General features: G+C 50.9%; 6 protein-coding genes across 6 annotated transcripts; 3 read left to right on the top strand and 3 right to left on the bottom strand.

Annotated features, from left to right (window-relative positions):
• Window positions 1-1,775: 1,775 nt before the first annotated feature.
• Z518_01967 (uncharacterized protein) lies at window positions 1,776-3,806 on the bottom strand (the record flags this gene model as incomplete). The annotated part of the gene is made up of 1 exon (XM_013418996.1): window positions 1,776-3,806. One exon carries the CDS (start codon window positions 3,804-3,806, stop codon window positions 1,776-1,778), a length of 2,031 nt encoding a protein of 676 aa, XP_013274450.1.
• A 1,813-nt stretch (window positions 3,807-5,619) lies between these two features.
• Window positions 5,620-6,729, top strand: Z518_01966 (uncharacterized protein; the record flags this gene model as incomplete). Its single annotated transcript, XM_013418995.1, has 1 exon — window positions 5,620-6,729. The coding sequence occupies one exon, from the start codon at window positions 5,620-5,622 to the stop codon at window positions 6,727-6,729; it is 1,110 nt and encodes a 369-aa protein (XP_013274449.1).
• Window positions 6,730-10,485: 3,756 nt separating this feature from the next.
• On the bottom strand, window positions 10,486-15,945 carry Z518_01965 (uncharacterized protein; the record flags this gene model as incomplete). The annotated part of the gene is made up of 1 exon (XM_013418994.1): window positions 10,486-15,945. The coding sequence occupies one exon, from the start codon at window positions 15,943-15,945 to the stop codon at window positions 10,486-10,488; it is 5,460 nt and encodes a 1,819-aa protein (XP_013274448.1).
• Window positions 15,946-16,512: 567 nt separating this feature from the next.
• Z518_01964 (uncharacterized protein) lies at window positions 16,513-17,447 on the bottom strand (the record flags this gene model as incomplete). The annotated part of the gene is made up of 4 exons (XM_013418993.1): window positions 16,513-16,640; window positions 16,692-16,926; window positions 16,979-17,142; window positions 17,195-17,447. The coding sequence occupies 4 exons, from the start codon at window positions 17,445-17,447 to the stop codon at window positions 16,513-16,515; spliced, it is 780 nt and encodes a 259-aa protein (XP_013274447.1).
• Window positions 17,448-18,683: 1,236 nt separating this feature from the next.
• Z518_01963 (uncharacterized protein) lies at window positions 18,684-20,026 on the top strand (the record flags this gene model as incomplete). Its single annotated transcript, XM_013418992.1, has 5 exons — window positions 18,684-18,743; window positions 18,796-18,860; window positions 18,913-19,027; window positions 19,109-19,819; window positions 19,883-20,026. The coding sequence occupies 5 exons, from the start codon at window positions 18,684-18,686 to the stop codon at window positions 20,024-20,026; spliced, it is 1,095 nt and encodes a 364-aa protein (XP_013274446.1).
• Window positions 20,027-20,516: 490 nt separating this feature from the next.
• Window positions 20,517-23,312, top strand: Z518_01962 (hsp98-like protein; the record flags this gene model as incomplete). The annotated part of the gene is made up of 1 exon (XM_013418991.1): window positions 20,517-23,312. One exon carries the CDS (start codon window positions 20,517-20,519, stop codon window positions 23,310-23,312), a length of 2,796 nt encoding a protein of 931 aa, XP_013274445.1.
• Window positions 23,313-23,684: the final 372 nt, after the last annotated feature.

Below are 23,684 nucleotides of genomic sequence, written 5' to 3'. Positions count from 1 at the left end.
AGAATGAGGACTGAGACGATAACGGCGCTGAGAGTTTCAGCCCCAATCCAGCAAACCAGGCCACCACTCCTTCGCTTCTTTACTCGAGGGAGTTTGTCAGATTTCCACCGGTGTTTTGAGCTCATCGTTTTCATTCATTGTTGATCCATGTCCATTTTTGATACGCTGTTGCACAAGTAAGTTCAGTCAGCCATATCAACTATTTTGAGACGAACAATAACTCAATTATGAAAAGGGAGAGTAGGTTTTGTGGGGAAATATCACGCCACACTTCTTGAGTCTTGCCGTCGAACATGACCAATACAACCACGGTGAGCGCAATGCAGATCGGAATCGTGAGCAGGGCCACAAAACCCAGCCGTGGGAACCGCGCTTTCGGCCCGGTTTGCGAGTGTTTTTAGGCTATAGAACTGATAGCTTTACTGGAAGCAGATACATCAAGCTCCTTAGTGAGACTAACCCATTTTGCTTTCTCCTTCTCCCTGTTGTCTTCAAGGTCATGCTTCCAATCAGATCGAGAATCTATACTAATATCTACCCCGTCAAAGGTATGCAGTCGTGCTGAAAAATGGATCAGAACGGGATCGCCACTCACTGCACGCGAGGAAGGTCCAATTTCTCGAAGGAAACTCCCTAGCAGAAGCGAGCGTGGATGTGGGTAATAGGCTTTTTGGTTTTTGGTAATTTTTTTTTTTTGTGTTTTCAACCTACCTATGGCACCTACCTTCAGCCACGGTCTCAGGCGTTATGAATCCCCACGATGGGATGAAGGAATACAACGCTTCTCCCGGGTGCTGGCTGACTATGATGTTGGTGAGCATCTTAGGCAAGACCGCACGCGGCGGCGATTGCAATGACGCTCGAAAAGTCGGCAACCGTTGTGGCCCAGATAACATCGCCCATACCTGCAGAGGACGAAAAGCTGGCACAGATCGAGCCCAGGTGTTGTAGGTCACTGGTCACCTCGGGCCTTGTCCAGGGACAAGTGGAGCCGAGCGTCGATCTAAGCTACAATTCACGTACAACTTTCCTATGATTTTCCATTGAGGCGTGCATTTTTTTTTCGCCGCCACTTTGGTTCTGATTACGACAGACACGTGGGGAACTACGATCAATCTACCATATCGCTAGCGCTGGGCTCTGGAGAAATCCGACTTTCGGCTACGGGCTTTGATCTATACGAGGAAATGTCTTCTGATTCCTAGACTTTGGATTTGAGCTCTTGAGAGAGAATTTCTGCTAAGCACTTCCAATATCACCTGATGTGACAGGAGTCATATCTGCCTGCCGAGAGACCTCCCCTTTATGTCGGAACCTGGGGTACGAGGCTGACATGCTCCTTCAACATGATCTATGTAACATGTATCACGTCACAATTGTAATGAATGGTATGGTTATACAATACGGAGGTTCCAGCAAGGCTTCGTGCGACGGGACACAGCATGATCGATTACGCACTCCAATCACATATGCAATGGAACAAGATACGATCTTAGAACGGATTTGTTATGAGATCTAATACACTTTGAATTTTGACCAACTGCAGCAGTCAAAAATTAAGTGCTATATAGGTGGGATTGAGATATGCAAGACATGACGTAGATATGGATATAATGATGCATTCTGTTCTGTTCGTGATGTGCTGCGAGCCTTAAACCCCCCCCTTTTTTGGTCATGCCTCGAAAAGCTATGCGGGAAAAAAAAAAAAAAAAAAAAAAAAAGCCCCTGTTAAGAGGAAAAATAGAATAGAAAACCTCTTCAGACATTAAGGATGATTATAGGGTATAGAAGGCAAAGGCGATGGCGACAAGGCTAAACAGCACCGATGCAAATGAAGGTGTCACCACCGAGGAAGCTGCACCAGTGAAGGTGGCAATTGTCGCGCCACCGGTGCTGGTGCTGTTGTCGTTTGATACTTGAGAACCGTAGCCTCCGCTGCCGTAACTGGTTGAGCCGGAGGAGCCTGAGCCAGGGCAGACGGCGCCGACGTCCGAGGGGATCTGAGGGAAGTTATCGATGGCATCCAAGATGGCGACGGCCATACCACCGGAAAGGTGGGTTTGGACGTGGCAATGAAGAAGCCAGGCCCCAGGGGTGTTGGCTTGGTATCGGAAGACCATCCATGTGCTGTTGCCCTCGGCCGGAGTGCTGGTATATCCATCTACATAAGGTGGGTTTTCGAGGTTGAATGGGTAGCCGGCTGCTTGGGCTGCAGCGACAGAAGTAAAGTTGAAGGAACCTACACCACTGCCAATGGCAAAGAACTTGTTGGCATGTTTGTGGATAGGATGTGGCTCAGCAACAGGTCCGGCGACCTTGATGATCAAGTCAACCCATTTGTTGTATTGGGTCTCGAGGATCAAATCGCTTGAAGGAATGTTTGCAGGATTCTGGAACAGGAGAGGTGGATTGGTGTCGTCATTGGTTTGGTTGTAGGACTCAAAACCAGACAGTGTCCAGGCCCATGAAAGCGTAGGCTGGGCAGGAGACTTCATGATATCCAGGACGAAGGTCATGTCGGCAGTTGCAGCAACTTGCATTGGTGGGAAAGGAGCAGCAGCAGCGGGATTGAAGGTAACGACGGCAGTGGTATTCTGGCCTCCATAGTTCATGACGGAAACTCCAGCAGGTCCACTTCCACCTTTGTAGGACAAGACACCGAAGCCAGAGATGACCTGATTGATACCGTCGTTGGCAACACGGATTTGGTAGTCGCCTGGTGTTTGGTCGAGTTTGACAAAGAAAGAGACGCGATCGCCAGGGCCGACGACGAACTCGTCAACTGTCTGGGGCACGATGAAGTTGCCGTTGATTTCATAGACATACAACTTGTGGCTGTCGATGGTGACCTTGAACAGGGCAAAACCAGCAGGGCTGATGAAGGACATAGCAGCCCATCCATTGCTTGGATCCACAGAGTAGGTGTAGTTGCTGCCAGTGTAGGGTGTGCAAACGTCGTAGGCACCGGACGGAAGGGCCGCCAGATTACGTGAGAAGTTACCTTGGATGACTGGATTGCTCGGGGGGACGCAGCCCTTGGCCGTCAAAGAGGTCCCGTTCAAAATTTGAGGCAGCTGAGGTGCGGAATTTGCGGCCAAGTCGGTGCTTGAAAGGCAGTAGACAGAGCCAAAGCCGTTCAGGATAATAGAATCAGTGCAAGCATCGTCGATATTGGCAGTCTGCTCGATCTCGAAGAATTCCTGGAAAGTGAACTGGCTCCAATCTGACGCAAAGACCGCCTCCACATCGAGAGCAGCAGCGGTCATTTGTTTCACGTCCGTCTCGTCACTGCTAATCTGGCTGAATGGAGTGCTGGCATTGTCGGCTGGTTGAATGACGATAGCGCCATAGAGACCATCCATCATCTGTCCCTTGTAGTGCGCATGGTAGAAATACATTCCAGATTCTTCCGCGGTCCATTGATACATGTAGCTTGTTCCTGGCGTGATGGAGTATTGACTCAGGCCAGGAACACCGTCGGCCCACGGAGTTCCAAGTTGTCGAATACCGTGGAAGTGAACACCAGTATTATAAGGGAGATTGTTGATGACAGTGAAGTCGACACAGTCACCAACCTTCATCTTTAACGGGGGGCCCGGGAGAGAACCATTGGTGAGGATGGCATTTCTGGACAGACCTTTACTTGGATCGGACGGTCCCCAGGTCACATCGATGGTGAAGGGAATACATTTAGACGACGTTGCGCAGATCGAGCTGCTCGAATTGCTGGTTGCGGCAACTGGAAAAATGGAAGAAGAAACGAGCGTGAGGGCAGCGAGAGCCTTGAGGAGGCTTGTCACCGCCATTACTATATGTCTGTATGTGAGTATGGGGAACGAAGGACTGCGTATGGAACGAAGAAAAGCTACGACGAAGAGGAGTCACCTAGCCTTAAGAACGTTGAACAGTTCTCAGAGGTTACGTTGCAGATTGAAGGACCAGCCATCCTGGAAAGCACGGCTCAAGATTTGGGGCCGCAAGAGCCTCCTGGAGCTTTCTGTGGCGTAATAGACCGCTTACTGGTTTCAAGATAGTCTGATCCTTTCGATCCATTCGATCCACTAGGATTTTCGGTCGATCTCTCCTCCACACTGATTGCTGCACAGCGCCCAGTCCGGGGACTTATTGGCAGGTGACTGAGCAGGTGCTGAAGTGAGACGTCAGCCGCGAGACCCTGTCTGCTCCCTAATTCGAACGAAACCATGACTAGTTTTGGCCATTGTATGATCTCGCTGGGCGCCAAAATTTGGGCGTGATGGACGCCCGAATTTCCCGATAAACAACCGGTACGGCGTGCTAATTCTTTTGATTGCAATTGAGGAGGGGGGGGGGAATTCTCAGGGAGATGCTCGTTTGCTGGTCCGAGGCTTATGCAAGTGTGAGGAGAAGACTCGAATCAGATGTGGCAGTTTAGCAGCTGTCGATGGCTTGACCCCAGTTCCAACGCCATCACCGTGCATTCTGGTTCGTGCCCTGGTTGACGGTGTGGAAACGCTTAGCGAAGCTTGACACCCACCAAAGTAAGCTTTCGGACTGTCAAGCAACAGGCTAACAAGGTCCCCAAACTCCATTGTTCGCCAGCTGAGGTTTGGATCCCCCAGCCCGTTGCGAATGAGCAAGCACTGGCACCCCACCCAACCTCGCGAAATCAAGTAAAACAATGACAATTGCAACAGTGCTTCCCATATATTGACCCGATCCGATTAGATCCGATCGTATGGCTGGGCTGACCGATAAACCATATCAGCCACGGATCGACAATCGATAGATGGTCATTTACAAGAATTCTCCTCGTGCTTTAGTGGCTGAATCTTTGCCCTTGAAGGTCTGGTCTTGAGGCGAGAAACGTTCCAAAATTTTTTTTGGACCATGGGTTGAGACACGTTTTGACCGGCGGACGGCCTAAAAATAACCCCTGGGGGAAGTACCATGGTAGGGTGGGATCCATTGAAGCGAGAAGCCCGAGGTCATGAGCTCCGTAGGTAGGCTGCAAGGCCTGCAGAACTCGCTTGCAAGCTTTCTCCAAACCCCCCCCTTTGGTGAGACATACCAGGGGGGCCCCTGGACGGAACTGTGCTGGGAATCAATGGGAGAAAAGGCGGAAGCACGGATGTCGTCCCTTGGGCACGTGCAGTCACAATTTAGCACGTGACATGGCTCACCCATTTCCCCTTTAGGGAGAATGGGCTGTCACGTGGCGCAAGGCTGACGGCAAAACTACGAGACTTCCCGTCGATGCCTCCCGCCCCCTCCCGGCCTACCGCCCTGATCACCACGCAAACCACGCACGACGCAATGCCCTTTCGATGGAGTAGCCTATTCATACTATCGGGTTTTCTCCAGCATGTCACTCTCGACCCCAACGGGACTTAGGAGGTTGCTTGTTGACGCACTCGTCATGTCTAAAAAGCATCGACACCTCTCTCTTCCTGTCCAAATTTGCTTCCTGCCACTTCCCAGCCCTTTGCCAAATGTCAAATTCAATTTGCAATTTGCATCTCTTAGGCCAACCAAGCCAGCCAATCCCACGATCCTCTGTTCGATCTCTTTTTCCCCCCCGAAATCTCATTTTTTTGGGAGGTAACCCTACCGTAGCTCGCCCACCGAACCACCACACCTATGCGCCATTCCATTGTCGGCTACATCACTGCATTCCTGACAATCACAATCACAATCATCCCCGCGCGCCAATTGCCTGGCGTATCATGTTCGGCCACTGGAGCCGCAATTTCGACGAATTTCCCTGACCCCAGCCTTGCCCTGGGCCACGACAGCACCTGGTACGCATTCAGCACCCAGAGCGAAAAGATCAATATCCAACTGGCCAGCTCCCCAGACTTCTCCGCTTGGCATCTCCATGACGGTTTTGACGCTCTTCCTACATTACCTTCATGGGCTCGCGAAGCACCACACGCCCAGGTCTGGGCTCCCGACGTCAACCCGCGACCCGATGGATCATGGGTCATGTACTTTGCCGCATTGATGCGGACGCATCCCCAAAAACACTGTATAGGAGTCGCAACCTCGCCAAACGTGACTGGGCCTTACACCGCCCTTGAAGACCCGATAGTCTGCGACCTGCCTGGAGGCGGAAACATTGATCCGAACCTGTTCCGCGACCCAGTCAACGGACAGAACTATCTCGTATACAAGACTGACGGCAACAGCATCGGACATGGTGGGGCGTGCGGAAACACCAATTCCCCTATCGCGCCCACTCCGCTGCACCTGCAGCTGGTGGATCCCCACGACCTCGTCACCCCCATCGGTGAACCAGTGTTTCTATTCTCCAATATCAACAGCATCAAGGAAGACGGACCGAATGTCGAACGACCATGCCTGATATACCGCGACTCAGCGTACTATCTCTTGTACAATGCGCAGTGCTACGCAGAGCTTGCGTATCGGATCGATTACGTAAGCTGTACCGTGGGCGTAGACACCAATACGGGCATTCTAGGCTGCGACTGGAAAACGCTGAAAACGAAGCAGCAGACCTGGAAGAATCGAACGTTACTCGACACCGGCGACGAAGTCTCTGGCACCAAACTGGACGCACCAGGTAGCATGGACGTCAGCCCTGATCAGCGAAAAGTTGTCTTCCATGGCGATGTCAACTTGGATTGGTTCAAGAAAGATCATCCTCCTTCCGTCCATCGAGATCGTGCCATGTATGCGGGAGAGATTGACTTTGTGAAATCGAGTTTGCGCGTGACCAAATTGTACTAACTAAAAAGGGTGGGCTTTAACGAAAAATGGGGAAAAGAATTTAATTGGACAGATGTCCCCTTTTTTCCCTTTCACTTCTCAAGGCGTCCCGTTGCCAAAGACAAACTCAACACCCTCTCCATTTGCACTCCCCTGCCTACCGTCCTTACCAGTTCTACCTCTTTCTGCTAAAACTGATGGCGGAAGATATCCGGCGGTCTTTGCTGCATCCCCGTGGTCAAGAGATCTAGAATCGGTGGCCTGACTTGTCCTCGCTGCCAGGCCCGCGATCAGTCTCGTCGACGATCAATCTCCGCAAGACGGCCACACATCCCGTGATGGTGACTGCCGAATGAGAGCCTAGACGTAACGAGTCGGGCTCATCCGACCTTCACACGTTACAGGTACTCCTTGGTAATCTCATCGTTGACGAGCGAAAAACCCCGAGGCGAGGACAAGGTCGTGCAGCTCGGTGAAGTACATGGCTGCAACGCCGACTCCTCGCCGAGAGGAGTGAAGCCGTCACAGATGGATAGCGGACGTAGTTAAACGAGTGTACCCAGATAGTCGGGTGCGCTAGTTAGCCGTAGTCCGTGATTTGTAGGTTGATGGAGTACTCCCTTGACAGCGCGGATGGGTTGAAGAGAGCATCCCAATCGCACATAAACGTACTGAATTGGCAGTAGACTTGTTCCTGGCGCCGTGATAAGTCTTACTATGCAAATACATCGCTTAACCCTTATCAGAAGCAAATTGGTCCCTACCAGGATGAACATACAATGGCCCACAGTGCCAATCCAAACGGCAAGTACAATATCTGAATGACAGCCTTCGTTGTAGCCGAATAGCACATCTTTCAAAAGTTCCGGAGCAATCACATCTCACAGGTCAGACAAGCCGTAATTCTTCAAGTACTGTGGCCCTGTCTTGAAGGAGAGAGAAGACCCAATATCTGCGCCAAGTGCAAGGACGCTCACAGCTATTGAGATGTCCTTCAGTGATATGAACATCATAATCGCTGTGAATAGTTGCTGAACGCCAAAGCCAACTGCGACTTCGAGAAAGTCCAACGTCGCAGCTACTTTTGGCAGGCCTGTCGTCCAGATCCAAAGTGCTGAGCATCATAAATCAGGACCTATTCCCAAACTGGTCCCGGTCCTGGTTCTGGCACTCACAAGTATAATATCCGATCCAAGTAGTGCCGATTGCGGTTAGCATCGCTGTGGCTGGCATCACTGTGGCCGAGAAGCCCAGAATCATACGAAGTACTAGAAAGCATGATTCCGCGTTGGTGGGAGTCAACTCCCTAATTTCGAGCGAGGACTCTTTAGTCTCGCTTAAGCCTTGGCAATATTGTGGCCAATAAGGGTCGTCGGCGTGACAATATCCTCGAGTGGTGGAGAAATGCTGACTTACCAGCGCTTTCTCATCCACGAAGCGATTGATAACAATTGATCGCAGCTGCATTTCAATTGATTCAGTCGAACGCGGACAGTGCTACAAACAGTGGCTCGACCCAGGCCTTCTACAATTGTAGGTGCCGTGGAGGACCAAAGAGGTTGCAGTATTTGTCATCACGTGATATCACGTGCCCTGGCGGCTACACAATGAATTGCCTATTCGGGAAGGAATATCCGAAGCGGGAGTTAACAGAGGAGTTGAGGAGTCGACAGACGGCTCCTCATACTCGGGAGCCGGAGCGGGAGCTGTGAGAGCGACTCCAGTCAACACTGGCCCGATTTGCAGCGCTGTAGCCACGAACTCGCTGGAAGTCTATTGCGATGTAGTGAGTATTCGGTGACAGCGAGCATTCCGTTAGTGAAGCAGGCATAGACTGTGCTCGCGAGAATAGTCCTGTTCTTGAAAATCCGTGGAGGTCCTATAACCTTGTCTTACTGGCGATATTGAACAAAGTCCGAAGCTGATGTCTGATGGTGTGAAGAGGAGAAAAAAAAGAATGATACGTCAGTCGTTCCATGTGAACTTGTTACCTCCGCACAGCAGCGCGATCACGAGGCTTACTTTAGCGGGAAGGCTAGGAGAGTTCCAGCCGGATCAGCCTGTTTGAGCCTTCCATGGATAGGAAGCTCGAGGTCCATTCGGGTACAGATCTATCATCCAAATGGCATGTTGGCCAGTCACGTGACTGGTTGCCTTGGCAACGTCACGTGAGGCTGTTTGGCTTGGCAACTTGCGCCCTTCTTTTCGTCTTGCTCTCTCTTAGATAGAACAACAACAACACATTCCTTCTCTAGACTCCACAGTCTATCATGGCATTTGTCAAACTTCTCGTGCAACTTGAAATGAAGGAGCGCTCTGTTTTCTATCTGCCTGTCGAGGTCCTGAGACTCCTTTTATAGACACACGAATACTACATCGTTGCACAGAGCAACCGTCTGTAACGTCGTCGCCTATGGAGACCTCTCGTCATCCAACAGCATTCATGGCGATGACGAGGAGGCGGTGGGAATATTAATGCCATAGCAAGCTCTCCAGGTGAATGCAACAGCTAAAGCGCCTACAATGATCGGAGCTGTTACAAAACAAAGGCTTTGTGCGGAGCCAATAAACCCATTCATCAGTGGACGTTTACGGAGTGGAAAGGAGCGAGGTACAGCGTGAAGGCCATAGTTCCAAAACCCTGACCGCATGCACTGAGGTCTGGTGGCAAGAGCCAAAAACGTTAATCGACAGAACTTCCCTCTTTTAAGATGATAAGGAAATGTGACGAGACAGGAGACATACCAGCAACTGCGCGGCCCAAAATGAAAACACTGGAGCTGGGTGCAACCGCACATAGGAGAGAACCCAGCTCAAAGAAGGTCCCCGGAGCGGTATAGACTTTCTGCCGATTAAAAGGAGTGTATGTCTTGCTGAAAATGAAGTCCATTCAGTCGAGGACAAGACCATAGACCGCAGAGGACCAGCCAATATCAGGTATGGATTTGAATTCATTCGTCAGCAAGAAGCGGGCCAATGACATGGCGATGATATTGAACCATAGTTGTGGCCCAGGAGGATATTGAACGCCATCTCCAGGAACATCTTTAACGGGGAGATATTCTGTCGGTTGACCAGGAATAGTTATGGATTCTGCGGATGGTTGAGTCTGAAGTGCTGTGCTTGCTGAAATCGCATCCCTTGGGAACGTGATATCTTAGGTACGGCTTCTGAATGATGCATTGTCTGTCATCCTGTTTTCTTGATATCACCAGGACCATCAAGCTCTTCACTGATTCATTCACTTTGGATGAGGAATTGGGTTGCCTAACCACTCGATTTATGCTTCGGCTATATCCGCCCCTGTGACAAGATCATGTAGCCCCAGTATCATCCGATCGAGCATTCGAAGCCACCGACGCTAGGATTCAGTTTAGACCGCAAAGCGACAGGCAACTAACGGAAGAATAATCGAAATGGAGGGCGACACATCTTGTGGAAGAAGCAAGTTGAATGCCAGGCACCTCCATGATTCGAGCACAGCTGCCGCAGTTATTCTTGAAAAAAAAAAAAAAAAAAAAAAGGGAGTGGAGGACTGAAACCAAAGGTTGAAATCGGGGATGGTATCACGTCTAAACATTCAAACCCAGTGTAATCGTTTCGTGAAAATACACCACCTTTCCAAGGAAGGTAGAAGAGATCCTTCCAACAAAGCCATGTGCGCATCGCTGGCCAAAAAACTCAATCAGCGAAATGGATATCGTTCAGAATTCCAGCCTTATTCAAACCATCATCCCTCATGCAGCCTTGCAGACACCGGAGCCCCAATCCACACTTTCATTCACTCACATTGCCATACCGATACGTGCCACACAGCCCGAACACCCAGCCTGCTTCTCTCGTTCCAGGGAACTGCATCATATAGACCTTTTCTTTGCCCATGGTGACTCCGCCCGTTTCCGCAATCACATCATCCGCATTCCACACTTTGACCGCTACGCCTGTCTGCATAATTCTTTCGAAACAACTCTCGCCTAGAACGCTATCCAGCAGTACGATGTCACGGTCTTTGTTCTTGGTGATGAGGATGCGCTTTTCACGACCATTGCCATGAATTCGATGCGGTGTGTGACTGGAGCTGGGAAGCCCGGGTGCACGGGTTTGTCCCGGCTGGCCGATGGGCGAGAGGTGTGATGGAGATCGTCCATGGGCCGGTGTCGCTGGTGGCGATGGTTCCGCGAGATTTCCCGTTCGGTTCGGTGTTGTCGGGCCACTGTCTGCCGCACCTGTCGGCGCTGGCAAAACAGTCAGACGAGCGGAACCCAAATTTTCCCAGTGCTGCCCTTTCCTTGTGTACAACCGAATCTTCATATTGTTGACCATTCCTCCTCCGCTCGCCGCCTCAGCACTAGTTGATGGAACATTCGGACCGTCTTTGCCTGGGACAAAGCCAAGCTGACTGGGTACCGGCGTACTCGAACCCGAGCCAGCACCCGTGCCGCTGCTCGACGAATACAGAGACCCACCTGTGCCGCCGCTACCATTTCTCCGCACCACTGAAGAGCGGTTGAGATTGAAGGCGGAACTGGCACCAAATTTCTTGAGCACGGAAAACGCACTCGCCATGGTTCCAGAGCTTTCAACGGACATGTCGACAGACGCAGGTGTCGGTGCAGAGGAAGCACGATAACTCGACTTCTTTTGACTTCCAAAGCTGAACCATGAGCTCGACTTCGAGCGGCCGTGTCGATCTTGGCTGACGGCGAAAGTGACCGATGGCTGGCGATTGGGACGGGCATTTTGCAATTGAATATAAGTGGGATTATTACAGCGAGCCCAGTTTATCATTCCATATAATGCTTCGCACTCCTCTGGATTCCGTGAGCGAAACATGATATTGTTGGTTGTCCGAATTTTTGAATTCGCGGTCGGAGGGGAACGGATCGAGATATCCAAAGCAGTTCCTCGACGAAGCGGGACGATGGGTGTCAGCTCAAAGGCCACCAGGGGTTGCTGAGAGTGGGACGACGTCTGCGGGTCACCGTCTTCCGAGTTTCGAGTTCCAAATGACAAATGTGGATCCGAATGAGCAGCTGACATTTCGAAAGCTTCGATCAAGCCTGGGGAAATGACAATCGAACACTCATCGGGATGAACTTGTTCCCACATGCCCCGATCCGACCAAGAGCATATCAAAGCAATGGTCTTAGATTTCTTATGCCATGGAACCGCATTCGACGCAGGAACTTTTCGGTATGGGCCTTGAGAAGCTGAATCTGATGGGGCTAATGTCCGGGTTCCCGTGGATTGCATTGATGACGGAGGCTGTGAATGCTTTGATGCTCGCCGTTCACCGGCAGTTATGGCAACAAGGGGTGTGGGCATATCCTCAGCTTCGGATCCCAAATCCTCGGAAGTGTCCGATGATGAATCGCTCACGCTCTCTGTGTCATAGTCAGAGGAGCTGTCTGAACTTGTTGAAGGCGCATATTCGTGCTTCAAGGGAGAAGACGTCCTTCGTTTTTTCGTCTTATCTGAAGGACTTGGAGTAGGATTCAATTCCGGGACAGGCCTGGTATTTGGCCTAGGTTGTAGAACACCAGGATTGACCTGAGGTGGAGCGGCTGGAGAAAATGGTTGGGACCCAAAGCTGGCACTCAATGGCCGTGTTTGACGGGGACTCTGTGTTGGAGGTGTTGGTACATCCTCTGTGAAAATTTGGCTCCTCGACGGGCTCTTGTTCTCTCGTTTGGACCGGCGAATTTTCACTTCGCTTTCCGGCAACGGCTTTTGTGCCTCTGGACTTGTTCTAACAGGCTCACAGGAGGAAGGGCTAGGTAGCTGTGGTTGTGTTCTAAGCTTGCTAACTGTTGGAAGTTCTCGCGAAGGTGTCGACGATAGTGCTCGGAAGTTTTCTGGCCTTTGTGGCATCTCTTGCTTTAGAGTTGACTGTGCAGGAATTGTTTGAGGCTGCGCAGTTGGTTGGGTTTCCGCCATGCTGCCTTTTGGCGAATGGCTCTCCCTCGAGATAGGCGAGCCCGTCCACTCCCGCGAATCATTGCCCGTTCTTCTAGGCGTAGGAAGGTCCCGAGCACCAGCATCTCGTATAGGTAGATTCCGTCCTCGTCGGGAAGATTCCGGAATAAGTGGCTGTGGAGGCGAACGTAGAGCTCCAACACTCGATCTCTGCTCTGAAGGCGACCCAAGTTTGGGCGACGTAGTTTTCGATGACGAGGACGATGTCGTGGTGGTGTCCTTGGTGGATCGGTCTGAAATTGTAGACCTGTCTGATGACACGACCGATGGGGCTGCTCGTTTTGAAGTTATTACAGAAGGGATCTGGTACTTTGGTATCGGTTTCGATGCTAGTCCACCTCCAAGATTCAATCGTGGTGGCGATTTATCGAATAAAGGTTTCGTGTGTTCTGAGCGTCGACTCAAATCGCTAGATTTTCCCAGCAAAGACGGCTCTCCAATGGGCACGTCTAAGTTTTCTGGTCGAGGATTCTCGTTGATGGTCTGACTCTTGCCTTCTTGTGCCTGAGATTGACCTTCGTTTGACGACCGGGCGATCGAGGGCCCCGGACGTTTAACGAAACTTGGCGATCGATCAAGTCTCGGAGGTAAAGGGTTTGAACCGAGCATATTCATCCATTCAGCGACTGCTTCTTTATCTTCAGTCTTCAGGGCCAGTAGTTCATGCCATTCCTGGCCAAAGCCAGCTCGACCGCGTATCATGACGACGAGGTCAAATCCGGCCTCACCGCGTCTGGCTGATATCGAGGTTAGCTCCACAGGGGCGAAGAGCAGCCATTTTCCGGTGTCGTCAACTTCGCAAACGAGAACATCACCGCCAGGAGGGCCTCCACGGGCGTTGTCTCGAAAAATCATCTCGATACCACAGTCCATCCTTTGTCCACTTGAGTGATATAGAGTGAGGTCAAAGAAGTCTCTGGCTTTGACGCGCCGAGTTTGCTCGACGGTAACGCCTGCAGTCGCCGCCATGGTTCTTATGTCACGAGCTCGCGTCGAATCAATGCTTGCGGCCGCTTCGTCTTCGAGCCTGGCCTGTTCTTCCTGATGACGCCGCTTAGCCATTGCTGTAAGCTCAGTGTATGTATCGGCCATTTGGGCAGCAAGGGGCTTGTCGCATTGATCTCTGATCTGGCCAAAGGTCTTGCTAAGAGCCTTGACCCGGACCAGCGGTCTTTTCAGCAAATAAGCAACATCCACCTTCTTGCCCTCAGCGTCGATCAAATCTCCCAGCTCATCTCGTGCCATTCCCTCTGCAGATGAAGTCGAGTTCTCGAGAGGCGCGAGATTGACAATCACATCCTGAAACCCAAGCCGCCAAGCTTGAATATAATCTCTGTAAGCTTTCTGTGAAGTTTGCGCCCAGTTGAGTAGATTGTCCAGATTTTGGAATGGGATCCGATTGTGCAATGTTCTCAATCTTTCCAGAGCGATGCCCATGTCAATGATGGGCTTGGTGAAGCTCAAATTGTCGTGCGCGGCAATCGAAGACGTAAACAATCCGGTCGCCGCAGCCGAGTCCGTCTTGGAGAGGACGCATTGAAGTAAAACTGGTATAACACCATCCACCAAAGTCCGCAACTCTCCTCCATATCTTGTCTCATCTGTCACCAGTGCTTCAAGGACTTCTCGTGCAGAATTGGACTGCTCAGCTGTTGGCTGGTTTCTCCTGCTGCGTCTAGAACGACGGCTCTTGCTGGCTCTTGGTAATGAAAGATTCGACATCAAATCTTCATGTGTTGTAAATCTGCGCTTGAGTCCATGGTTCTCTTTAGGCGTTGTTTCATGGGACGAGACAATTGGGCCATTCTCTTTGAACGTCTCTGCGAAAGCAATTGTTGAGAGTCGATGTGTTCCGGGCGGGGGGGACTGTCGTTGAGGTGACGCCACGGTTTTGACCTCTGAATTTCCGTCCAGGGGCTCTTGGGCCAGAACATCTGATAAATTTGGCCATTCTGGATGTGCAACAGGATTCTTTGGCAGAGACTCTCTCTGTCGGCGAATTCTGGCCCCTCTCCGGTGCAAACCTGATGGTGAGCCATCGGGGTCGTTCTGACCATCTCTGCGAGATTTTCGCACTTTTGGCGTAGAATCATGGTCACTATCTGGAGTGTTCATTCCCTCGCCCTTGGCCGGTTCATTATGGCCGGCACATTCTTGAAAGTTGGATTCCTTATGTGGCTGAATGGATGCCCAGATGTTGTTGGGGTCTGTCAGATGCGATGTCTCCGCTGAAGATCTTTTTCGATGGGTGCGCTTCCTTAATGGACGTGGCATTTCGACTGGAGGTAGCTCATCTTGAGCAACATCATCCACCAACGGGTCAGGTTGTTCGTCTAGCCATGCTTCTATGCTTGGGATTCTGTTGTTGGCAGCTGGTGCAGTTTCCGATTTCATGAACATGTCTCTAGTTTTGCCAAACAACCTGCCCTTTTTGGACCTTGGTAAGTCCCCCTGCCGAGGAGCTGCAGTTGTTCTCCCCAGCATTTCCGCATACTTGCTCCGTTTTCGGTTGCTTCCACGGTTGTCTTCTGGTTGTATTGACGAATCGGAGTTGCGATCGACATCACCGGAGATGACTGATTCGGTAGTCCAATGTCGAGCCAGTGCGTCGTCAACATGACTTTCGACCTCATAAGGAGGAGGTTGATCTTCGGGAGCATGCACCGGTTCGTCAGACACGACTGGCGCCACCCTGGCCCTGTTGTCAGAACGTAATTTCGTTGTCTCTTCTCGATCAAGTTCAATGTTTTGATGGCGCTCTGACTGCTGTCGCCCTTGACGTTTCTCCTGATTTGAAGTATAGGATAAATCGTAGCGCGTCGACTCTGGACATGCCCTGGGAAGTGGCTTAGAATGACTCTGCTTCTCGACCTCTTTTTTGGTTCTCCAATGACCATCGCTTATGACTCGCTTCCTGGGAGTGCTACTGCTCCTTGCTTGATATTGTTCGTCTGTCTCCTTCTCCGTCGCTCTCCCGCCAGGGCGCTCTCCGTTCTCGTCGCCGTACTCTGATTTCGGTCTTGAAACCGTAGATGCGCATTCGGAGGTAGGTATCGATCGCAGACTCACCGCATCTGGCGCTGGAGCATTTGCGGCACCTTGTGCCTGCCATTGGCGAATACGGTCTTGTACAGAAGCCGAGTCGTACAGGCCTGTGGCTTGGTTGGATGCTACATTCGGACTTTTGAGGGAAGAGCGTGGCTCGAGACGATGATTCTTGGAGGTTCTGCGGGCTGGATTCGAGGCAGGTTCTGCTCGCATTGGTAATTTGCTAGCAGGGAAGCTGTGTGCCAGAGGTAGCTATCAGGAGGTTGTTGTGATCGCTGGGCTCATATGTCGGGTATTCTGTAGCTGTCGACGTAACTGTTCGTGCATGATGAATGGGGCACAGATACCGTGGTAGGATAGAGCTCCTCTGCACAGGCAGGGTGCGTATCTAGAACCAAGATGCACAGGCAAACGACTACCAAAAGGAGATCGTCGGATTTCATGCAAGGCGCAAAGGATTGAGCGGCGAAAGGATATTGAGCGAGTTGCGTCAGGGCCTTGGAATTGGGATGGTGGGGAACCAGGGATATCCGTTTCGCCGGCAACCAGAAGCCACTCGTCGCTATAAGTCATTATCCGGGCGATGAGATTGGCTAACCCAGATTCCCGAGCATCACAGAATCTTGTTATCTACATTGTACTCCTGATCTTCAACCAGAGCAGCGGGAAGGGTCGCTGGACAAGCGCTAACTTGGTATACATTCTCTGGCCAGTTACACTGGCTCAAGCCCTCGAACCTCAGCGACTTTTATGCCCCCTTGCATTGCCTGATACATTATTCTACGTATGTTTGATGTGCCCATTCGCCTTGGGTTTACGCACCGTCCCATTGCCTTGTAGTGAATACGACATTCGGTCTAACGCCTTGAATGCTTTCGCCGACACAATGAGGCTGTCTGCCAATAGTGCTTGAAACCCCGTCAGCTTTGACCACCGCCACCAACGTCTTGGAAACTCACTCGAGGGAATCACAATCCAAATGAAATTCATGAAGAAAAAGTAGAACCAAAAGTAATATGCCTCGGGCCGGCAATATGTCAGGCTCTTGTAGTAGTGGTCAAACAAGCTCGTTGCATAGTATAGCACATCGCCGTAAAGCTGGCCCAGGGAAACAACAGCTTGGAGAGGGTAGCGCAAAGGATGCGAAATGATGATATAGTACATCATTAAGAACGAGAGGGGCCCCCAGAAAACCTATTATCGTGTCAGCATCAAACACCCACCTCATCAGAGTTAGGCCTCCTACCGCTGTTATAAATTCCATGCACGAGACGAAAGGATCAGAAGTCAGGTATCTGGAATCAGACAAGGCGTACTCTTTCCATAATTGTCCGAACAGATCTAGCGCCCCACCCATGCGAGTATGATTGTAGGCGAAATAACCTTCGAAAAATAGGTGGATGGAGCCAGCTTCGCAGTGTCAGTCTGGTATCCCAACCAAAACTCCATTCTTTTTCCTTACTCAAGCAGAACCAAAGCACCATGATCCTATCCTTCGCCTTGAGACCGGGGGCTACCGTGGATACGAGGAACCAGGTTGCGGAGAGGATAACCGCACACCCTGAGCCAAAGGCGGCGAGCAATTGGAGGACAGTCATGTCATTCGCGATGAAGTTCACAATCTCGATTTCACTGGGATAGAAAGGGTGGAGAGGTTTCAATTCCGGTGCCGGAACAGGAGGTGGAGGAGGCGGTGACACATTCTTGAAGAACATGATGACATTCAACGGATCGATGACCGGGGCGGTGGTTGTGTTGTTCTTGGAAGAGTGTGCGTAGCTTGCAAAGAATTCGGCAGCGGTCGAAGAGGACACCAAATGTCAGATTCCCAGAACAAACACCAATGTCCGGTGAAAAAGTGAGAACTAGGAAGACATTGTTCACAAAACTGAAGCACTTAAGGAGCGGATGGATTGTGAGAAACTTCTTGTTGATAATTTCCAACAATCGACCTCCGCGATCTGAGAGGGGGAAGAGTTCTTTGAAATCGTACCACCCGGACAGGCGAATTTGACAAGCATTAGACTCGGTTGCTGGCGTGCCTCGGTCTTGGTGCTTGGGGCGCTTTGTCCCTGCGCCCAAAGTCTCTCTCCTCAATTCTTTCGATCGTGATCTGAAGTTTCTGCGGAAACTCCACTGCTATTACTTACCAAGGTGTAGGCGGATGCATTTCGCTCTGTTCTCGCCAAGCAGGACCTAGGATTATTACCCATGCAACAGGTATGGGCAGCCTGAAGAGCAGGGGAGTCAATCGCGTTGCGGTTGGCGGGAACGATTAGTTCCTCATCCACAGCATCGCTTGGCTCAACCACCCACACATCCCATCATCCGTCCGTCCATTCACAAGCTCTGCCCTTCTTCGCAGCTTTCGTTTTTCTTCTGTCGGGCTCGCCTGGTCAAACATCTTTGTCACAAACAGCATTTTTAAGATCAATGCCAATCATGATCCCCCATCGATCACATGTTCCTGAAAAAGTGGGCATTTGGGGGATGGCCGAACCTTCAGAACGCTCTTCACAGGGTGGGGTTAGCCACCATGGACAGGGCGAGTCGTCTCGTCCTTTGCGTCATAAACAGATCCTCAACATCACTGGCGCATGTTGCAATGACGAATTTTTTCATGGCTTCATTCATTCGCCCCTGGAAAGCAGACCCTAGAAGCCCGAAGGACCTTGTCTCGAGTTACACTTGTCTTATGGGTCCCGTATCTCTCAGGTCGGTATAAGTATATCTCCGTCCCTCGGAGGCGGTGTCTGAGGTTACTTCTTCTTCTCTCTGGTCAGGCTGCTTCTAGTAGTCTGTCAAACAAGCATAGCTGACTGAAAGTGGCTATATAACTTGTTTGGTCGACAGACCTTGACCGTTCTCTTTACCTCGGTCGCGTTGAACCAGTCAACTTGGTCTCTCGACTAACTTGTAGCATTGTCGCTGAGAGGGGGGAACTCCCTATCATGGCCAAACCGATCTTCTGTGCCACACATCCGCGTGCGTGCAGTACGGCCTTTGAACGTGTTCGATTCTCATTGTTGTTTCCGTCATCCACGATACTGACCAGGTGTCAAGGTTTTCATGACCAGGAAAGACTTGGCCTGTGTGCATGAACCATTTGGAGATGCTTTCTATTATGGGTGAGCTCAAAAGCCGATGAGGGGGAGGGGGTCGGGTCTGACTGCTCTTCAGTCCGGAAAGGATGAGCGCTCGTTATGAACATGATGAAGACGCAAGAAAAGCCTCGGGTTTCAGTGATTCGACTTACAAGACAATCTTCGATCGACTAGATCGGGAAGGATCCGAGGTGTGATGTTGCTCAGAAAGGCCCAACTTTCATACGAGCGTCACCAACACCTCCCAGTGTTCTCCGCTTACCTCAAAACAGGGAAAACGCGTCTTCATCAAGGACATCATCTATTATCTGGTTCCTCCAGACCAACAGCCAGCGAAAATAGCTCCATCTTTGGACCCCAAGAAACGCGGCATTGGCACCGGCACAGCGACCCGTGGAGCCAACGGCGTCAACGGCGTGGACGGATCCAGTGAGACCAACGGCACTAACGGAGTCAACGGAGTCGGCAAGAAAGCACCATTTCCCTACTCATCGGATGGCGAGCCAGGAAATCCGACCGTCATTCCCAAAGAACTCCTGGAAAAAGTTCATTTCACCTTCCTCATCCGCGACCCTCATTCGAGTATTCCGTCGTATTATCGCTGTACCATTCCTCCCTTGGATGAGATGACTGGATTTTACGAATTCTACCCTAATGAAGCTGGATATGACGAGCTCCGGCGATTTTTCGATTTCACCAGAGAGGCTGGATTGGTAGGAACCAAACTTGCCGGCCAGTCGAATGGGATCGTGAATGGACACATTAGCCAACCTGATACCTGCGTGATCGACGCGGATGACCTTTTGGATGATCCGGAGGGTATTCTCCGAGCTTACTGCCAAAGTGTTGGACTGGACTTCTCTCACGATATGCTCAACTGGGACAATGACGCGGATCAGGAACGAGCCAAGGTGGCCTTCGAAAAATGGAAAGGCTTTCATGAAGACGCCATCGATTCCAAGGACCTCAAGCCGAGAACTCACGTATGTGCAAGCGAACAATTGTTGCAACTTTTTGAAAAAGAAACAAAAGCTGACTGCCGACAGAAGAAGGCGGCGAAATCTGAGGCTCAATGGGACGCCGAATGGAAAGAAAAGTATGGCGAAGAAGCGGCAAAGGTGATTCGACAGACCGTCAACCAGAACATGGATGATTTCCTGTACCTGAAGCAATTCACCCTGAAGCCATGACGGATTTTCGGGTTGATGGGATATTTGATGACTGTTTTGGTCAAAGTATGAGTACAGACTGACTTTTTAATATCAATCTTTTGATTCTATCTCTCCTCCCAATGGAAAGCAAGGCTCGCCCTTGCCCCACTATCTGGTGGCCCAACTAATTGGTGCAACGTTTTGAGCCCAACAACCCCTGAGCCGTAGCTAGGATGGGGGACAGAGACGCCCGACAACAGAGAAAGCACCCTGTTGAGATGGCCTGAGGATGGTCTGATGCCCAAAACGTTTTGCCCCGTGGAGTGAGGCGCCGAGATAGGGCTTTGCTGGCCATGATGTCTTCTGGTTGGTTCTGGAAGGTACCAGCACGATGTCATAGGCCCCTCCGGCTGCGCGGTCTACAAAAGCCACGACCAACTTTGTCAATTCCTAGTTTCTTTTTTGAATTTGACAAAAGACCAGATTTTCACACATTCGATAGAATTCTCACCCTCAAGTCACTAAGCTAATGGCTTCAGGCGCGCCTCAGTTTACTGATAGAAGCGCCAAAGCACTCGGCGACGCGGCGAATTTGGCAGAACAATACGCTCACACCCAGATCCTCCCGATTCACCTTGCTGTCGCCCTGTTTGACCCTCCAGCAGACGAGTCGAAAGATCAGCAGACTACCGTCAACGCCTCACAAGTTCACGCGTCGGCTCCTCTCTTCAGACAGGTCGTAGAAAGAGCCCATGGCGACCCTCAACTACTCGACAGAGCTCTCAAGAAGGCTCTTGTGCGGTTACCTAGTCAAGACCCGCCACCAGAGCATGTCACCATGTCCCCAGGGCTCTCCAAAGTCATCAGGTCGGCGACAGAACTTCAAAAGACGCAGAAAGACAGTTTCGTGGCCATTGATCATTTGATCACCGCCTTAGCGCAAGACCCCAAGATCCAGGAAGCCTTGCGCGAGGCAAACATTCCCAACACAAAACTCATCGATTCTGCAATCCAACAAATACGAGGCACCAAGCGGGTTGATTCCAAGAACGCCGACTCGGAAGAGGAAAATGAAAACCTCAAGAGATTCACCATTGACATGACACAATTGGCAAGAGAAGGAAAGCTAGATCCAGTCATTGGTCGAGAAGAGGAGATTCGGCGGGTTATCCGAATTCTGTCCAGGCGAACCAAGAACAATCCTGTCCTCATTGGTGAACCTGGCGTCGGAAAGACGACTGTCATCGAAGGTCTAGCGCAGCGAATTATCAACGCCGACGTTCCTGCCAATCTGGCCGCTTGCAAACTGCTCTCCCTTGATGTGGGATCACTCGTTGCTGGCAGCAAGTACCGGGGCGAGTTCGAAGAGAGAATGAAGGGGGTCCTCAAAGAGATTGAGGCTTCGAACGAGATGATTGTCCTATTCGTGGATGAAATCCATCTCCTCATGGGCGCAGGTGCTAGCGGCGAAGGTGGTATGGACGCTGCCAATCTTCTCAAGCCCATGTTGGCCCGTGGTCAACTTCATTGTATCGGCGCTACTACTCTCGCCGAGTATCGCAAGTACGTCGAGAAAGACGCCGCTTTCGAACGAAGATTCCAACAGGTGTTGGTGAAGGAGCCCACAGTTGCGGAAACAATCTCGATTCTGCGAGGATTGAAAGAGCGATACGAAGTTCATCATGGTGTCACGATCCTTGACGGCGCTATCGTTGCTGCCGCGACGTTGGCTGCCCGTTACATTACTTCAAGACGACTCCCGGACTCAGCTGTCGATCTCATCGATGAGGCAGCTGCAGACGTGCGTGTCATCCGAGAATCCCAGCCGGAAGTTCTGGACAATCTAGAACGACGACTCCGACAGCTCGAGATCGAGATTCATGCTCTTCAGAAGGAGACGGACCCCACTTCCGTTCAACGATTGGACGAGGCCAAGCGTGAAGCGGCCAATGTCAAGGAAGAACTGGAGCCTCTCAAGGAGCATTACGAACGAGAGAAAGCACGGTCGAGAGAAATCCAGGACGCGAAAATCAAACTCGAGCAACTCAAGAACAAACGAGATGAGGCAGAGCGTTCCAACGATCTGCAGACCGCTTCTGATCTGACCTACTACGCAATTCCCGATGTAACTCAAAAGATCAAAACCCTCGAGGCCGCTCGAGCGCAGGCAGACGCAGAACAGCACGCCAGACTCGGCGCCATGGGCGAAGTGTCACCGACGGATGCCGTCGGTCCGGAACAGATCAATGCCATTGTCGCCAAACAAACCGGGATCCCCGTCACCAGACTGCGTGCTTCTGAGAAAGAAAAAATCCTTCATATGGAACAGCATCTGCAGAAAATTGTCGTTGGTCAGAAGGAAGCTGTCAGATCCGTTTCGAACGCCATTCGACTGCAGCGGTCAGGACTGGGAAATCCGAACCAGCCACCAAGCTTCCTGTTCTGTGGTCCTTCAGGTACCGGTAAGACCCTTTTGACCAAGGCTCTTGCCGAATTCTTGTTCGACGATCCAAAAGCCATGATCCGATTCGACATGTCAGAATACCAAGAACGACACTCACTGTCACGAATGATTGGTGCGCCTCCGGGTTATGTTGGACACGATGCTGGTGGTCAATTGACCGAAGCCCTCCGACGTCGACCGTTCTCGATCTTGTTGTTTGACGAAGTTGAGAAGGCCGCCAAAGAAGTTCTCACCGTCCTGCTCCAACTCATGGATGATGGCAGAATTACAGATGGTCAAGGTCGTGTTGTCGACGCTAAGAATTGTATTGTGGTCATGACCAGCAATCTCGGTGCTGAATATCTTTCTCGCAACAATGCTCCCGACGGACGAATTGATCCAACCACCCAAGAATTGGTCATGAATGCTCTTCGCAACTACTTCTTGCCCGAATTCTTGAACAGAATCAGCTCCATCGTCATCTTCAATCGGTTGACTAGGAGAGAAATCAGGAAGATTGTCGATCTGAGACTGGCTGAGATCCAGAAACGTCTGGAGTCCAATGACAAGAAGATCGTGATCAATGCGAGCGATGAGGTCAAGGACTACCTAGGCGCTGCGGGTTATTCACCAGCCTATGGTGCTCGACCATTGCAGCGATTGATCGAGAAAGAAATCCTCAATCGTCTTGCGGTCCTGATCCTCAGAGGGGCCATCAAAGATGGTGAGACAGCAAACGTCATTTTGGAGGATGGTCGAATCGTGGTTCTACCTAATCACACCGACAGTGACATGGAGGATGATGAGGATATGATTGATGATGATGATGCCATGTTGGAGATTGAGGATGCTCCAAACGGAAGTATGGATCTCTATGAGTAGTTGGGCTTGTATGATTCACGGCTTGCATAACAGCGTAGACGGCGTTCGGTGGAAGGCATGAACTGCGCTTTTCAGGGAACAAATACCAGGTTTCAAAAAGGGAATGATGAAATAGTTATGACTAGACCTGTCTTAGAAACGGTCAAAATACAGCATTCTCTTATGAACTTAATCTTTCCAAACCTTTTGCGATCGATGCAGAAATACAAAAAACAGATGGTTGTCCTCCCCCAATCCCTCCTAGTCCCTTATTTGTAGGCTTGGCTTCACTGCCAAGCCGGACGCATCGCGCGCCGCAGCGTCTGATGTCATTCTAAACAGACCACTGACCTTTTCAGTAATCCGTACAATCCGCAGAACTCATTATTCGTC

The sequence above is a fragment of the Rhinocladiella mackenziei genome (assembly GCF_000835555.1).
Source record: "Rhinocladiella mackenziei CBS 650.93 unplaced genomic scaffold supercont1.2, whole genome shotgun sequence".
NCBI classification, from domain to species: domain Eukaryota; kingdom Fungi; phylum Ascomycota; class Eurotiomycetes; order Chaetothyriales; family Herpotrichiellaceae; genus Rhinocladiella; species Rhinocladiella mackenziei.
Note: the sequence above shows the minus strand (reverse complement) of the source record. Positions and strands in the feature narration are given on the sequence as shown.